At 45.5% G+C, this 18,143-nt stretch overlaps 1 protein-coding gene across 3 annotated transcripts in view; it reads right to left on the bottom strand.

The window, feature by feature from the left end:
- Nucleotides 1-18,143, bottom strand: part of Ttc7b (tetratricopeptide repeat domain 7B) — a 179,254-nt gene that overhangs the window by 48,483 nt on the left and 112,628 nt on the right. For all 3 annotated transcript variants that reach the window (XM_055592898.1, XM_055592896.1, XM_055592897.1), the window contains exon 15: nucleotides 6,307-6,423. In XM_055592898.1, coding sequence (XP_055448873.1) covers nucleotides 6,307-6,423 — 117 coding nt within the window. The remainder of the gene's footprint in view (nucleotides 1-6,306; nucleotides 6,424-18,143) is intronic.

Genomic DNA, 18,143 nt, shown 5'->3' with positions numbered 1-18,143 from the left:
ACCACCACCATCACCACCACCACCATTACCACCACCACCACCATTACCACCACCACCATCACCACCACCACCACCATTACCACCACCATTATCACCATTATCGTTGTTATTTATTACTCCTATCATGATAATGTCTGGGGTTCTAAGAGTGATTTTTTTTCCTAAGACATTTGAAATCTAAAATAAAGAAACACAGTTCCCTTCCTGTGTGCATCTGCTGCTGCCTGAAAGCAGCAAATAAGATTCGTTATGAACCTTAACACAGTTTACAGGCTGCAATTTCCATGTCCAGAGATGTAGTTAGAAAAGCACAGGAAGCCAAGGAAACGTCACTTACGGCAGACTGTCAGCCTGCACTTACTACATCATCCACACAGGCTTGCTGGAAGCTGCACTATTAATTATTTCTACCCTGGAAAAAAATATCTCCCTTAGCAGAAGACAATATAAAATCCTGAGCAAACAATCATGCAACATGGACTGAACGTGTCTAATACTGGTCTGTTCACAAAGTGTTTTCAATATGAACAATCACAAAGAGTTAGTGAGCACACACCGGAACGGTTCATCCAGGGAGTTGTCAGAAGGCTTTGTCTGGGTACATAGTGGGTTCTGGAACACATGAGGCATTGATAAGGCGAAGGAGGGCCTGCCTGGACAGCCAGTAGACCACACTGTGAGGTACTGCAGCCACAGTGCAGCAGGGTGAAACTTGCTCACCAAGTTTCAGAGCATGAAGCTGGCTCCCATGTTTGATGTTTGGGAGGACCCAACAGCTGGGGTACTAGAGCCCAGATAGGGATCTGGGTTCTTATTCTACGTCTGTCACTAGTGAGTCACTGCTTTGAACAAGGCCATGATACCTGGGTGACTTTTCTGGCCACAGTATGTAAGGAAAGATTGTCCTCCTCTGCAGAAAGAGTGTGCAAATGGAGCATTCTGGCAAGTTATAACTTCCAGGCACATGCCAAGGGTCAGAAACATAGTTCCCGACAGACACTTTTCTGGGTTACTATGCCTGTTGAGTTTCCAGAGACAGCTTACCTCTGGCCTTCCAGTGCAACTGTGGGAGATGTGGGAAGCTAAGGCCTTCCCACTTCAAATGTTAGAAATCAATTACAACCATAATCGTTGATAACGATGCAAGAGCCACCTTCTTCCACTAGTGGAACAGCTACATTTGGGTGTATTCCCCAGTTTGCCTTCTATTGCTCCCTTAAAAACACTAGTCAAGCAACTACACATTGTTTAAATTTCGGACACCTTTTCTTCCATATTGGATGTTGTCTTTCTAGATGTGTCCCTCTCACTGACTTAAAAGTCACTTCCCATTTTCTCTTTGAGACTCTGTCTACCTGGGCACCTCTCATGAATCATTTATCACTTCACCTCTCCTCTTCTCAGCCTGGCCCTCAGGCTGCCAGGAACTCTCCCAAGACAGATGGCAGGAAGGAGAGAAAAGCATTTCTGGTCAGTGGTGCTAAGAGGTGGTTTCAGGAGAGGAGATCAGGAGGAGCTCCAAGCCCAAGGGAATGGCTATATTCATATCTGTGCGCCTCCATGGAGCTACTGTGTCCTGTTAGGACTGAGAATTCACAGTATGATAAACAGTACTTAAAATTTAAACTAAGTTCCTCTTAGAAAGTTCCTTCCACAGCTGCAGAGGCCGAACACAAGAGGCAAGGTGGTGAGAGGTGGATCAGGAGGCAGGACCCCGGAGTTCCTACCACAGCCTTGCCTCTCTTTCCAGCTCCTAGAACAGTGAGCAACACACACTATGCATGTCATCTAAGAGAGGGGCTGCAGACAGAAACCACAGCAGAGGCAGAAAGGAGAGGTGTCAGTCTTGCTTTGATCTAGCATTTCCTCACTATGCATCTTTCCTCCCCTTTGGAATGGTAATGAATATTCTGTGCCATTGTATGTTGGGAGTATGTGATCTGCTTTTGACTTGGGTTTTACAGGGGATTACAGCTAGATTGCATGGATCTTAGAAAAGACTTTGAACTTTGGACTCTCAAACAGTTTTGAGTCTGACAGACTATGGGACTTTATGTTGGATAAGTTGGACTTTATGCTTTTTTTTTTTTTTTGCATTATGATAGGACTACAAGCCTGTAGGGCTAGGGAGTGGAATGCTGTGGCTTGAATAAGAACGGCTCCTGTAGACTCAGAGTTAAATGCTTGGCCATAGAGAGTAGAACTACTTGAGAGGGATTAGGAGGTGCGGTATTGTTGGAGGAGGTATGCTCTTGATGGAGGAAGCATGGCACAGGGGGTGGGCTTTGGGGTTTTTAAAGCCCAAGCCAGGTGCAGGGGTCTCTCTGCCTGTGGATCAAGATGCAGAATTCTCAGCCCCTCCAGCGCCATGTTTGTCTGCATATTGCCACACTCCCTACCACAATCACAGACTAAACCTCTGAAACTGTAAGCCAGACCTAATCAAATGCTCTTTTATAAGAATTGCTGTGGCCATGCGTCTCTTCACAATAGAACACTGAGACAGGGCTCCTACTTCTCTCTAGCCTCCTAGGTCTGGGTCATAATCATGCAAGCTCTCATTGCTTCTGAGCCTCACTTTTTGCAATAGTAAAACAAGTGTGATGCAACATGGTATTTGCCCGTGTTATTTGGCTTTTCTGAAGACAGAATGAGAACATGTTATGTAAAATAAAAAAAGCCCTACCAAAATGCTTGTTATTAGTAGGCCTAAAATTAAAAAAAAAAAAAAAAGGGCATCTGTGTGTGCGTCAGCTTTAAATGCTATTTGTTGATAAGTGATTGAAATGGGAGTTAGGAAGAAAACAAGTTTCTTCCAATCATGAAGATGTCAGTTGATGGCTAATGACAGAGAAGGTTCAGGTGGCGGTGATCAGAGGGGGAAAGAAGTGACTGACAATTTAAAAAAGGAGAAGAGAAGAAACTGATTATCACCAACAGAGGCAGCATGCTGTCACAGAAAACACTTTGGTGTCAGGCAGCTTCAGGTTTGATGGTAACTCCACTGCATATTCAAGTGGAAAACTTGGGCGGGTCACATAGTCTCCTTTAGCTTCAGCTTTATCTCCTCTAAAGCAGGAGTAACAGGGGTTATCTTGTGAGGCTAATGCAAGGGTTGAAGGCAGCACACAAATGGCCCAGTATGGTGCTGGCACAGGGAAGTTCTCAGTGAAAGTAATTATACCACCCCTGGCTGAAAAGCCGTGATTCCTGTGCTGGGAGCCCACAGGGACCTTTCCTGTGGGATTCTGGTAAGACTCATGCTGTTCTGAGTGGCTAAGTCATTATGGAGAAGAACTGAGGGGGCTTTACTTTTCACGAAGGAGAGAAGACAAAACCTGAGTCATATCCCTATCCTAAATGCAGGCAAAAGATCAGACCCAGGAAGAGAATCTGGGCCCCTGAAACAACAGCCCTTCACCAAATGTATGCTGGAGAGAGCATCCACGCACTTTGCTCAAAGCACGGACTGTGTTCTACAACTGCAGGTGGAACCCTATTGGCACAAGCTGTCCAAGGCCCAGCTCAGGAGCTGGCTTCTACTGTGATTTCCCTCAAGCAAAACTACAGATGGAAAGAACTGAGAACACAAAGTCAGGGGCTCTTCTCAATCCGCCCACTCGCTGTATGGCCATGTCTTCCTCCCCCTCCTCTTAGTGCCCTGAGAGACTGACCTGAGCTTCTGGATGATGTGCAAGGGCCCAGGGAAGATGGGAAACATGGACAGGTGGAGCAAAGCAGTCCCCGTAACTGAGCACATGGACCCAAGGGCAGTGGAGTCAGGCAGTTGGCATAGACCTACACCCTCTGTACAGAAACCAACTGTTTCCTGTGAAAATCTTCTGCTCAGTTTTCAGCTTGTTTTGTTTTCAGTAAAGGACGTTTCTCACATACTTCTTATCAGGATTCTGCCTTGACCTAAAGACATCCGGAGGTTGTTGCTCCTATGCTGCTGTATCTGGGGACTTGGAAGGTGCAGACTTTGCAGAGCTAGCCTTCTTTCTGCATGCTGGATTTCCTAGTCAGGGTCACTTCTCACCCCTACTGCCCAAGCATGCCTAAATCTGTGCAACAGTGAGGGCTGCCGAGAAACATTTATTTATACCGCAAGAAAATGAAGTTGGAACAAATACGCAGGGAGCTCTGTAAATGTCTGCTCGGCCTCCACTCCACACCCAAGGCTTTGTCTGGGAGGGGCCATCTCCAGGCCAGGGCAAGAACTCCCTGCTCTGGCCATGAAAGATCTTTCAAGGAAAGAAGAGTATGGCCAGAGCCCAGGCATTTGGTTAGGTATTTTTAAAGGCTCTCCAATTCTGCTATTTTTTTCTCTGCACATTCAATATTCTTGGTTGCTAAGTGGGAGGAAATGTGGGGAGGTGGGAGAGGTGTGGAGAACTGAGGGAAATTGGCAAAGAGAGAACTGATGGTTTATTTTTCTCCTTTCTAAAGAGGGTAAGGCAAAAGATGGGCTCCAGCACAAAGGTAATCAGCCGAGGCAGTGGCTGCTATAGAATGGGTTATAGGGCAAGGTCTCCCAAATCCTGGTGCTATTGAAGGGCCAGGGAAGGGGGGCTTTGGAGGAGATAAATATAGGCATTTCCCATTTTTGCTTATAGATATAGATAAATAGATTTTTTTTTGTAAAAATGATCTTTATCTTCAGATCAAACTGTGAAAATGTCAGATTCAGCACTATCCTTTCCTAAGAGGAAGGGGGAGCATGGCACAGCCTGTAGGGCACCTTACTATATCTCAGAACCGTGACAGGAGTTGGCTTATCCGGCTGCACAGGTCCCTCTCCTGACACTGACACACTGACACACACACACACACACACACACACACACACACACACACACACACCTCAAAGCTGCTCTGCCACATGCCACATCCGGGTCACTGGTCTACCTGAGGTCAGTTCACAGGGGCACACTCCTTTCTACAGGCCCTGAGTTTGAATACTTTCTTTTTAACTGCAGAAGCTTTCTTTGTTTGTTGTTTTGTTGAGATGGGGTCTCTCTGTAGCCTAGGCTAGTCTAGAACTCATTATGTAGTCTAGTCTGGCCTTGGACTCTCAGTAATCCTCCTACCTCAGCTTCCCAGAATTGGAATTACAGTGTGAGCTACCATATCCTTTTCAACTGAAGACATTTTTGTTAAAAAAAATAAACATTCTCATTTCCCACTGCCACAGCTTAACTCACAGCCCATCTTTCCTCTCTGTTGGTCTCTGAGACCAAAGCCACCCACCAGCATATCTGTCTGCTTCCCACACTCCTGGTACCACTGACTGACACCCTGTCTGCCTCCTGACTCTTCAGAGCATACTATACGTCTTCCACACACCTTGCCATGAATTTGAAAAACCCTCTGACTTTGAGTTGCAGGAAGTCACTTGAATCATCGGACAACTCTTTGCTGTATTACTTTGGCAGTGTGCCCAGACTTGGGGCAAGTGGGTTAGGGGTGTGTGTTGGTGACCTGCTGGGGTTGAACTGGCTTTCTTCACCAGCTGTGCTGACTCAAAACGGTAGCATCTGACTTCCCACTAACTAACTTCCTGTAACATCCTGTATACAGTTCTGAAGGGGCAGAAGGAGTTAACCTGTAGAAAACCATTAAGACAAACATATTTTATCTGTGGAGGATACAAGTGATTTCTACCCTGTGGAAAAGACAGCACCACAAAATATATTCCATCATCTGATAGTACCCTATTTTTCATCTGTTTGTGAATTCATTTCAGCATTTCATGTTGTACAAAGTCTTGTTTGAATTGACCTTAACTTTATATTGGCTCCTTCAGAAATAAAGTAAGTAAAATCTTTAATACGTGTTTATTTTATATTTGTATGAGTTAGAATTTTAACTTCTTCAAAATGATTTTTAACTGTGTTCATAGTGACTCCCCGTCTCAATAGGATGTGGCCTGCTGTCGATACAGATCCCTTAAATATTACTGTAGGAAACTCATTTGGACTATGTCACTGGCTAATCTAGACATCAATTTCTAGAAAGATGGAAAGACTTGTCACAGTCTGGAGAAAGAAATCATTTGTGAACAGAGCCCATGGGTCATTATGAGGTGGGCGTGGGGAGGAGGGAGGAACAAAAGAAAGCCATGAATTAGAGGCTTCATCAGCCATGGACAAGCATGAAGCTCCATCATCATTATCTACCATTTGTGGAGACCTGGGGTATAGGGAAATGACAGAGTTGATGCCAGACAAATGCCCATAGGAGATGGCTCTGATTTGCAGATACCCATGCAAACATGACACAGAACAGGCACCATTGGACTCTCACCTGGGGTTAGTAAGGTTGTAGCAGGATTTCCATATTTGTAGCATGTGCTTACAGGTGAGCAGTGCCTCGTCCGGGCCCCGGCAGAGCGACTCCAACTTCACTTTGGAAAACAGTAGTCTAGAGTGGGAGAGAAGGGCGAAAACACACAGCTCAAGCCAGAGCCCCACCTCTCAAATCAGATGAGAAGTGGGCTCAACCTGGGGCAAGGACAACTGCCCTCTTCTTATTTTAATTTTTATTGAAAATAGATTTCTTCACACAATATATTCTGACCATAGTTACCCTCCCCAACTCATCCTAGAACCTACCTACCCATCCCGATCTACTCTTTCTTTCTTCAATCTCATTAGAAAAAAAGTATTTAAAATTTTAATAAAAACAAATAATCCAGAATAGCACAGAACAAACAGGAAAAAAAAAAAGAGGGAAAAAAAAGTTAAAGACAGACAGATGCAGAGAGACACACGATCACATACAAAGAAATACCATTAAAAACACAAAATTGGAAACCATACTATATAGGCAAAAGAACTGTAAGGCACAAAGATTCGCAGACAAAGCATTATGAGACAAAAACCTTCCGAAAATGAGCCCATTTTATATTGGCCATCTACTGCTGGGCATGGGGCCCACCCTTAAGTGGGGCTTGTATACACAGCAAGACTCCTTTGGAGAAACTCAGTTTTCCCTTGTGAGCGGTTCTCCACTGGAGATAGCTTCTGGGTTCGGTATGGGCCGTGTCAACTTCCCCTCCCAGCTGGGACCCCATCTGGCCTGACCCTTTGCAGGCCCTGAACTGCACTCATCTTAGAATAGGGCCATCCGAGTACCGGGAGAGTCTAGGGGAAGCAGTGGCTGCAGGGCCAAGCATTCTTGAACTTGATGCTCAACCGGTGGCTTTGTGGAAATCTCACCATGGAGGCAAACACAAGCGCAGGATGAGGGATTGTGGTGAGGTTAAAAGCACCGGAGTGGCCAATTTCATTCAGAACACAGAGATTTTATTAAAAGCATGCTTTTGGAACTTAGCCAAGTTATTTATGAAACTTCAAAAATTCATTAAAAGTGAACCTTGGTTTATTGATAAGGTTACACAGGAGATATGACTCAGTTGATATGAATATCTGCCGAGAGCCCTCCAGGAGAGTGCTCACCCTCTCGGAAGCTTTGAAAGCTTATATACCTGGGCATGGTAACCCATGTGTGTAATCCTCACATGTGGAAGACTGAGGCAGAAGGATTACTGTTAGTGGCTATACGCTGAGTTGCAGGTCAAGCTGAGAGATGGAATACCCTGTTTAAAAAGAAAGACTGCCTGAAGTCACATGGGGCAAGAGGACCATGGCACAGGCGTTCTCCCCATCTGCCTTCGGAGCCCTGCTCTTTAGTAGCTAGACTTTCTGGGTAGGCAGTATTTATTTCCCTCCAATAGGTGGGGACACTGAGGCCTGTTTTCCTGTCCAGTTGCTTTTTAAAGGTGATTTTCTCTGTGAGTGCATAAGCTCTCATTTCCCTATCTCTGGCCTCCCCTCCCTAGTGCCCAAGACTATTCTCTCTTCAACAGACCCTTCACACCCCTGCTCACCAAAGGCTTTCTTCGTAACCTGTGAAAGATGAAGACATGTATTTCAAGTGGTATAACTGACACATAGGAGAGTTCTTCGGCCATGTGTGATATAATACCCAACTTCAAGGTACCTAGAGCAGTGACATCCCTGATGGAGAAAGACAGCAGGAGTACCCTGCTCCAGCACCATCCCAACTCAGCTCTGCCTTCTCTCCCAGGAGAGGACAGGAGGTCTAAGGGTGCTTGCTGGTGCTCCCAGGGAGGTTTCAGGGCTGCAACTTCCTCCTCGGATCTTGATTTGCAGTTGGAACCTAGGCTGAGGTAGCAGTGGGCCAGGCAATGGGAAGGCTGTGGTCCCTGACCTATAAGCAGCAGGTCCAAAGAGGAAGGCCAGATACAAGAGTGGGGCTTGGCTCTGACCCATGACATTTGAAGAGATGGAAATTCCATTGAAGCCTACTAGGCCCCCTTATAGTGACTGGCAGCTATCAGGAGGTCTCAAGAGTTTTTAAAAGGGACCAAAGCTAACTCCTGCTGAAGCCTGCAAATGTGCTAGGAGTGATTTTCTACTCAAATCCAGCACTTTAGGAGGGAGCAGTCTTTGATTGGTCCACTGCCAATCTTTGGTGGAGACTATTTGGAGGCCCACAAAAGCTCTTGAGTGAGGGTGGCTGTCAAGCAATTATGACTAGGAGTGCATTTTCCTAGGACTATGAGGCCCACAGGCCTCTTTGACACTGCAGGGGGGATGGGTTCTTGGGTAAGGGTATACCAAGGTCTTATAGCTTGGCCAGGCTTAGAGAAAGGTCCGGGAGTAGGTGAGAATGTCTCCATGCTCAGCAGCAATTAGCCAGGACTCCTTTCACTGTCCCCAAGAACAAATGCCAGAGTGTATCTTGGAGCCTTGGCTCGAGGAAACAGTTCTGTGAAGGTTTCCTGGCCAGGAAAAGAACTCCAATTAACATGAAATAACAGCTTTCAAACACTTGACTCATGATAAGGAGCTGAAAAGGTGTGGGCTGGATTTAAGAGAACTAGACAGGAAGAACAATAGTGGACCTGCTAAGCACACGTGATGGGAAAGACATGGGAAGCGAGGTAGTGGGAACAGGATGAAAGAATCTGGCAGAGGGAAGAACTGGGGAGGCAAGAACACAGGTGGCCAGGTCCTGTGCAGCCTGTGTGCACACAGTGAGAACAGGGAGAGATGGCATTGCCTCTTCATCCTCTTCCTGAACTGTAGCAGCTTTATAAGGCAGGAAGAGTGTTCAAACCAGAACTGATGCTTGTTATCCTCCCAGAACCCTGCTCAAATGTCTTAAGGCTGCTGAAAACATCTGGTGGCAAGAAAGTAATGCTGGCACAGAACCACAGGATATGCAAGGGCTGGCATTAGTTTGATGCTGCTAAGTCCAAAGATATTATAAATTCAACCCACCGAGGAAATTCCAAGGCAAGAAAAACAAAACAAATGAGTGTTGGATATGGTCCATGTCTGTGAGCCTGATACATTGAGCAGGAGAGGGGACCTCAGGTAAGATCAGTTTGGCCATGTCACAAAGAACAGTCATGACTTACATCAGAAGTCATATACTTCCCAGACCTGGTTCAAAGTTCAGTAATATCATTTGAAACATACTTTGTTCAGAGACCTATTGAAAACTTATATAAAATTAATGGACTGCAGAAGAACACACTAAGACACCAATCCAACTCTGTGATGGTTAATTTTAATGGCCAACTTGACAGGTTCTAGAATCATATCTCAGCACATCAGTGAGGGCGTTTCTAGATTGGCCTAATTGGGGTGTGAAGACCCATCCTAAACTTAGGGCACCATCCCATAAACTGGGGTTCTTCCCTGACTAAAACAGGGAAAGCAAGTGGAGAACGTTTACCCCTCAAGGCATTCTGACCGTGAGCACAAACCAGCCAGCGCTTCTGGCTCTGCCTGCCATGCTTTCTCTGCATAATCTTTGTCTTTCCTTAAACTGCTTCCCGTCAGGTACCTTGGCTACATCAAGGAGAAAAGTAACTAATACAGACTTCATGATTAAAATTTACCACCTTTTACGGTGCCTGTGGTGAGCTAGATCTTGCCATCTTGGTTTGTCTACAGCCCAACTCAAGCCATGGCCGGCACCTCCGGCACCTCACTAGTCGCCATGTACTGGGTCTTTGCACAGTGTGCTCTGCTGTCTGAAACACCTTTTCAAGCCACACATTTCAGCCTCTCAAGCACCTATCTATCCTTTGGAGTGCATGCTGAAGAGCACCTCTTCAGCCTTACAGAACAGGAGAAAACACAGCGACGACACAGTTGTCAAATACCGCAAGAGCTCACAACTGCAGGCTAGCAAATTATAAGCCAGGAAATGTATGCTTCTAAGACAAGTAAAACAATAACAACAGCAGCAGCTGTGAGACACTTGAAATATTTAATCACCGATTCCACAACAACACTGCAAGTTAGGCAGAGCTGTTCTGCCTAAACTCACAGCACAGATACTTAATTAATATCTATCTGGCTGGAAGCACGGAACAAGCCGCAGAGGACGACTTCAGATCTTCCAATGACACCAGTGAAGAGGGAGGTACAGCACTGTCTAGTCCACCACCAAATATTTAAAACTCCCGACTGTAAGACTGTGTGGAGTATAGTTCTCAGTCCCTAGCCTCTGAGAACTTTTAGCCCAGTGGGGACTGCACTGTGGTCTTGAACTTGAGAAGTTGGGTGCTGGAGTTCTGCTCCTAGAATGCCACATACAAGATTTAAAAAAAAGTCATATTTATGCATGTTGTAATTTGCCTTTTACCCCAAAGTCTGATACATATAAAATTCTAGGTGTCTGAATGCTCCAGTTACTCAAACTTTCCTCTTCTGTTAAAATTCATTAAATAATATTTTACCCTATTTTGGAAATTTTCAAAGAATCCTAAGATAATTCTTGGAATAAAGACTATGTTTGGGGTTGGAGAGATGGCTCAGAGGTTAAGAGCACCGGCTGTTCTTCTAGAGGTCCTGAGTTCAATTCCCAGCAACCATGTGGTGGCTCACAATCATCTATAATAAGGTCTGGTGCCCTCTTCTGGCACGTAGACAGAATACTGTATATATAATAAATAAATAAACCCTTAAAAAAAAAAAAAAGACTGTTTGGCTTTGGAAGGGCCCAGAAAGGACACGTAACTGCCCCAGTGAGGCTCTAGCCATGTGGTGCTGTGAAATGTCACTGTTCTTCATAGACTTGAGCCTAAGTGGCAAGCTAGCCATCTGGTAACCATCTAGGATGGCTTTCTAGCTCTCCAGAATCTGGCCCACTGTATGTGACTCTTGTTCAGCATTCTCCTGGGTCCACTCCCCGTAAGTCCCAACTTGGGCTAGCAAAAGATAAAGCTAAAAGGTGCATACTTCAATATTCTGAAACTTAATATGCCTCACAAAATCCTTTGACCAAGAATGCTCAGTGAGGGTGGAGCAGACGGCTCATTGGGTAAAGAACTTGTCCTGTAAACCTGAGTTTGGATCCCCAGACTCCACCTCAGGCTAGAGGACAGCACTTCCTGCAAACCCAGTGCTCTTAGTGTGAGGCAGAGACAGGAAAATTCCTAGATCATTGGTCAGCTAGCCTGGAGTACACAGTGGGAAACAGGAGACCCTGTCTCATGCAAGAGAGAGGGCAAGGACTGGCATCTAAGGTGGCATCTGACCTCCACACATGCACTGTGGCACACAGCCCACATTCTCACACACACACACACCATCAGTGCACATACATCAAAGATTTAAAAAAAAAAAAAACATTGGAAAGTCTCTAATTCCCTCAGCTTGTTAAGTGCCTCAAGGAGGAAACACACATACTAATCATCCAAGCCTGCACTATCTGGTTGTGAGGGCTGCATTCATGGCAGCTGATTTAGAAACGAGATCCTAAGAACCCGAACATTTGGGACCTTGTGATGCTCTGTGCACTCTTAGACCCTTCATGCCAGGAGCCTTCCTTTGCTTATCTGCTGAGTGTGGGCAGAATGCAAAAGCAGCAGTGCAGAACAGCTGGGAGGTTTGCTCCAGTGGGGCACAGGTCCACAGAGCCTGGGTATCTTCCCCCACCATTCAGAGCTGGGCAGCCCACCTGGAGAGATGGAGCTGCTGCCAAGGACCTGAAGGAAAGTGTGCATGTGACACTAGGCAAAAGAGAGACTAGATCATCGGAGGAGGGGGTGTAGGGTAGGTGGGGCATGTGTGCACAAAAGAAATTTTAAATAGAGAAGACGGTTTGGCAGCTGACCCAATTGATCTGAGCAATATGAGAAATGAAAAGCAATGTGGTGACGAGGAGACAGATGAGGGTTTAAAGCCAGATGAGTCATTTGGAAACAGGTGTTCTGAAAGGGAAGGCAAAACAGGCCATGTGCAGAAGCCTTGTCCAGGAGAAGCGTGTCTTCAAACCCAGCCAGCCAGTCCTTCTGAAGGTTCTGATATAGCCTGAGGAGCTCTACCTCTGTTGACTGTCTTCACCATTTCTAGTGGCCTACTATATGGTTATCATGGCTGGGCTTTCTCTCTCTTTCTTTCTTTCTTTCTTTCTTTCTTTCTTTCTTTCTTTCTTTCTTTCTTTTCTCACTCTCTCTCTCTCTCTCTTCCCCCCCCTTCCTCCCTCCCTCCCTTCCTTCCTTTCTTTCCGGTTGATTTTTAAAATCTTCTTTTTATTATTTTTTTTTATTTATTACAATTTATTCACATTGTATCCCAGCTGTAGCCCCCTCCCACATTCCCTCCCAATCCTGCCCTCCCTCCCTCTTCTCCTCCCATGCCCCTTCCCCAGTCCAATGATAGGGAAGGTCCTCCTTCCCTTCCTTCTGACCCTAACCTATCAGATTTCATCAGGACTGTCTGCATTGTTTTTCTCTGTGGCTGGTAAGGCTGACCCCTCCCCTTCCCTCCCTCTCCTCCCCTCCCCTCCCCGCCCCTCCCAGGGAGGTGACCAAAGAGTCAGCCACTGAGTTCTTGTCAGAGACAGTGTGGCTGGGCTTTCTTAATGGACCAACACCAGAAAAACAAACAAACCAAATAACATACAAACACAAGAACAAACAACTAGCCTGTGGCCCTGAGTTCAGCCACTGTGATTGATCCACCAGGAGAGCCTGTCATGGCTTACAGCTGTGTAGAGGCTAAAGCTGAGAGACAGCCCCCTCAGTCCTCTTCATCAACAGCTGGAAGGAATGAGTGTCCGCCAATTGTTAATACATATCAATTACAGCTTGAACCTCACTAATTGCAAAGAGTCAGTAAATGTCACTCAAATGATCTAATTATTCATATGTTACCCAGGAAATAATTTCATACATCATCTGGCTTACTTAACTGCATATTGACACATTATTTATTATCTTATCAGAAAAAGAAGTTACAATTTTCCCCAAGTGATGTGAAAAACCTTAACAGGACTGCTTTGTTACTCCCAGCACAGACCAAGACAGGTAGCTGCAGAATCTATTGGAAAGATTCTGATGAAAAACAGAGTCTGTCTCTCTTCTACCTGTCATCCCAGTCGAAATCCACAATAACTAGATTCCCAGGGAACGTGGACGCAAAATTAAACACACTGCAGCACATAGCCCTCCATCCTAGCAGAGGACAGACCTTCAGTGGTCTGTTTTGAAACAAAAGAAAAGCAGCTGCCCAGGAAAGAGCTCCCATGGTCTCTGCACTTTGGAAATTCTTCCTGTGCTCATTCATTCCTGGGAGAAAGTAATTTGTTTATTTAGAATTGAGGGCTGGCTAAGTTGCCCAGGCTGGGTCCGAACTCCTAGGCTCTTGAGAAGCTGGAACTATTGGTATGCACTACGTTTGCCTCCGATGAGGCTCTTGGGAGCACGCCTTCAGGTGCCAAGCTAGGCAGGAATTCTGCGCACCCATTCATGTTAAGCTCCCAGTTGTGGGCACTCTAACTGTGGTATTGAACACATAGTACCTGTCCTTTCAAGGAGGCTCCCTGAGCACTTTCTGCAGGCTGAGCTTGAACTCTGCCTAGTGTTGCCCACATAGCTACAGTGACAGTGTGCGAGACAGCTACAGCCTTGTAATCTGGGCCATTGTTCACAGTGGCAGCTATCTCTGAGCATGGAGCCACTGTCTCACTAACATTCACATGGTAGGATGCAGAATGGGCGTGGTAAGACCTCTTCTAGGGACAAAGAAGCAAATGTTTTCCAGAACAGGCAGGTAAACAATAGGCAGGTTTAATACCTGGGAGAGTTCTGCCTCATGACTATCCAAATAGGCATCAAACTTAAATGTTTTTGAAATGTGTTCAGGTCCAAAAGTCTCTGCTGATACATGAAAGCTCACAGGCTGTCAGTAGAAACCTCCATTCTCAGGCTTTCAAGGGGTCAGTCTGGGCAACTGGTCCTGATACATACCCACGTGCATCCTGCCTTCTGGTCAGCTGTCAACAGAGGGGACGTGTGTCTGAGGCTAGGCTCTCCTCACTGTAGCAGTGTCTCTGGTGATGGACCTACTCAGTGGCTCACTGGCAGATGTAAGCTACTTAGCTGCCAAGAAAGTTCTAAACACTCGGCCATTTTAACACCCTCAGCTGCTCCAGGAGACAAGGTGCAACACGGCAGTGCATCAGGAGGCTCATCCGTTTTTCTCTCTCTCTGGTCTCAGTTGCCAGTGAGCGACAGGGCTGTACTGTCTCCCCACACTCATATCAGCTGTCCCAGAAAATCAGGACCACACTGATTTGTTAAAACGAAGATCCATAGTGTCAAAGAATATGTAAGTAGCCATCTAAAAGTATTTTTAGAAGAAACAACTGGCATGCAATACCTCAAGGTACTACTAAACTTTGCCTCATTACTGGCTCCTGTTTCAGGAGTTGATCTCAGTCTGAATTAGTATTCTGGAGCCAAGGCACCTAAGCTGGAAATGACCTGGACACATTGGACTGAAAACACCTCTGGAATCACAATGCCATCATTGTAATCACCTTCAATTCCTGCGGTTACTGAAGGGAGCCATTGCATGCCATGCTACCCTCAAAGCAACAGGATCCACACACATAGGCAGGACCCTCAAACTGGATGGCATGGGGCACCAAAAGGGGACAAAGTGAGAGGGAGGTGGAGAAGCTGCCCTCAGGTCTTATAAAGGGGGTGGTAAGCAATGACTTTGGTTCAGCCAGCAGAGAGAGTGCCAAATGAAAAAGAAGAATGGGTGACAGGAGAAACACGCAGACACCTGCTTCACTTTCCCTCATGGCTACCAGGCTGCTGGGCAGGGCTGTGAGATCCAGTTGCTCGTGGCACAGGTCACTTGGGTTTATGGCACTGAGCTCTCTGGGCTCTGTGAACCCACAGTTTCCAGAAAGCACACTGAAAGGCTGAAGGCAATTCTTGGAATTATTGAATGACACTAGGAGGGTTTGGAGATCTTGAAAAGAAAAGAAAAAAAAAACATTAAAATAAATCAACTTTCTGGGTGATGGCTAGAAAGATGGCTTTGTGGTGGGCCTCCTTGCCTCAGCCTGACTTCTCCCAGATCTGCTTTTCTGGGAAAGGGGCTTTTCTGGAAAGGGTACAATATACTTGAGGAATTTAAACCAGAAATTCTGGGTAGGTGACCATGGGAAAAGAGGTATAGGGAGCACCAGCCATCATGTTGTTGGGGCTGGCTGCTTCTGGCCTCCTCAAACAAATGCAGCTGCAAACACTCTCTAGTCTTCCCAGTCTTCTGCTGGAAACCCAGTGTTGGTCTCCAAGCCACTGGGCTATCTCCCAGCAAGTGTCCACGTTTACCAAAGATCTCACCACATACCCAACCTCAAGGAAAGCTGCTATGTGTGGGATATGTCACCTTGGCTTAGCAAGTCTATTCTGAGAGAATGCTGATCCAGACTCTAAGGGTCCCAAATCATCTAATGTGAGGACCACTTAGTGGAAACCATCCTATACCCAAACACATCAACAATAAAAGTCAACAAAGTTGTTGTTTTAATAAATGTAGCAAAATATACATAGCAGAAATTTGCCATTCAAGTACATTCACAGTGTTGTGCCATCATCACCACCATTCATCCTCCAGAAATTGTGTGCACACAAAGGCTGGAGAGCAACCTTATGTGTTACTGCTCAGGTTACATACCTTGTTTTTGAGTCAAGGTTTAACGCTGGCCTAGAACTCACTGATTGGCCTGTCTGGTCAGCGGGGATCTGACTAGCTCCACCTTTTCAATGCTGAGATTACAAAGACAGATATTATGTATGGCCTTGTTAAATAATTTATATGTATATCTGTGCCCCACATTCATGCAGTGCCTGCAGAGGCCAGAAAGGGTTTTGGGTCCTCTGGAACTGGAGTTATAGATAGTTGTGAACCACCATGTAGGTGCTGGGAATTGAACCCTGGTCCTCTAGTATAGCAGCTAGTGCTCTTAGCCACTGAGCCATCTCTACAGCCCCATACCTGTGGCTTTCTTTTCTTTCTTTTTTTAAAAAAATATTTATCATAAATTTATTTTTTAATTACAAGTACTCCATCTTTACATACACCAGAAGATCCCACTCATCAGATCCCATTACAGATAGTTGTGAGTCACCATGTAGCTGCTGGGAATTGAACTCAGGACCTCTGGAAGAACAGTCAGTGCTCTTAACCACCAAGCCATCTCTCCAGCCCCCTGTGGCTTTCTATATGGGTTCTAGAGACCAAACTCAAGTGCTTGAAAAACAAGCACTTTATCGACTGACCTATCTCTTGAGCCCTCAGAATTTTTCATTTTGCAAAACTTTCTGTATCCTCTCCTGGTGTTCCTGGGTTGGTTTTGTGCTCTCAGCCTACCCAGACATCCATTGAGTATCTGCAGGTCAAGATCCATGAGGTAAATAGCCTTCTTCCTTAGGTCAGCTTCTTATCAAAGGCAAATTTAAGGTGCACATTCATTATCTTATTACTCAGCTCGAGTATACTGATGGCCCATCTGTAACCTCTAATCAAAATGCTGCTCGAGAGGAGGCGTCAACTTAAGCTGAGTTCCTCTGAGAGTATGTAAGACAGGACAAATTGTGCTGCAGCTTCCTTATCTGCAGAGGCAGGGGCAATCACACTGACTACCTCAGATGCTCTCTTGAGAAATATTTTTAAAGTTTTATTATTTTCTATTTTATGTGTATTTGCCTGCATGTTGCCTGGTGCCCACAGAAGCCAGAAGAGGGTGTCAGATCCCCAGAACTGAAGTTACAGATGGTTGTAAGGACCATGTGGGTACTGGGAGCTGAACCCAGGTCCTCTGAAGAACAGTCAGTGCTCTGAACCACTACACCATCTCTCCAGATCCATTTTTTAAATCATCCCTAGTACAGTGCAGTGTGTGAATGTCAGAGGTCATTACCATTAAGTAACTGACTGACTGCATGAATGTTTTGTGTCCAGGTCTTTCCATATAGTTTCCACTAGTATAAAAAGAAACATGGCTACCTGACAAAATATTTAGCTGTACAGCTAGGGATCCTTGTAGAGGAAGGTGTTTTAGAAGAGCTGTGTCCTCTGATCCAGAGAGGTGGATGTTTTATTTTGGTTGAAAACACATCTGAAAGTGTCCACACACCAAGATCCAAACTTGTGTTTGACAAGTCACGTCCTTGTGCTTTGCTTAATATCTGATGGTTCCATAAGGGACTCCTGATCTGATCTCACTAATAAACAGTACATGAAGAAGTGTAGGCATGTACTCTACCTAAACAGGAAAAAGTCAGATTTCAGCTCCATGACAAAACCATGGATAGTTGCAGAAGCATGTTTTTGTTCAGGGCAAGAAAGTCAACCTTGGCAATGGCTTTCCTTGGCAGCACTCTTAAGTTTGACGCATCAATACTAACATTTCAGTAGAACCAAAGTCCTCAAAATGCCACCAGGAATATGACAGCCTTGCTGTATTTCCAAAGATAAAACCCAAGTGTCTGTGCTTGTTCTGGCATTTTATCTGCAAGTGCAGTCCAGAGGTGGAAGTGATGCCTGAGGCTTAGGAGAGATCCTGACCAACAGCCTCAATGGTCTAAGAGTCAACTGTTTCAACTGGCAGCTGGCACCCACCTGATTAAAAAGGCTTGGAGTACCTACAAATCACAAGGAACAGGGGAGACTATCTCACATGTAATAAAGCAGAAGAATAAGGCAGATAGAATAAGATGTAGCTCAGCTAGTAGAGGACTACCTAGCATGTATAAGGCCCTAGGTTTGAGACCCAGCACTCTACAGCTCGAG

The sequence above is a fragment of the Psammomys obesus genome, unplaced genomic scaffold, assembly GCF_907164565.1.
Source record: "Psammomys obesus unplaced genomic scaffold, mPsaObe1.curated_primary_1811, whole genome shotgun sequence".
Lineage (NCBI taxonomy): Eukaryota > Metazoa > Chordata > Mammalia > Rodentia > Muridae > Psammomys > Psammomys obesus.
The sequence above is the reverse complement of the archived record's forward strand: the minus strand, read 5'-3'. Positions and strand labels throughout refer to the sequence as shown.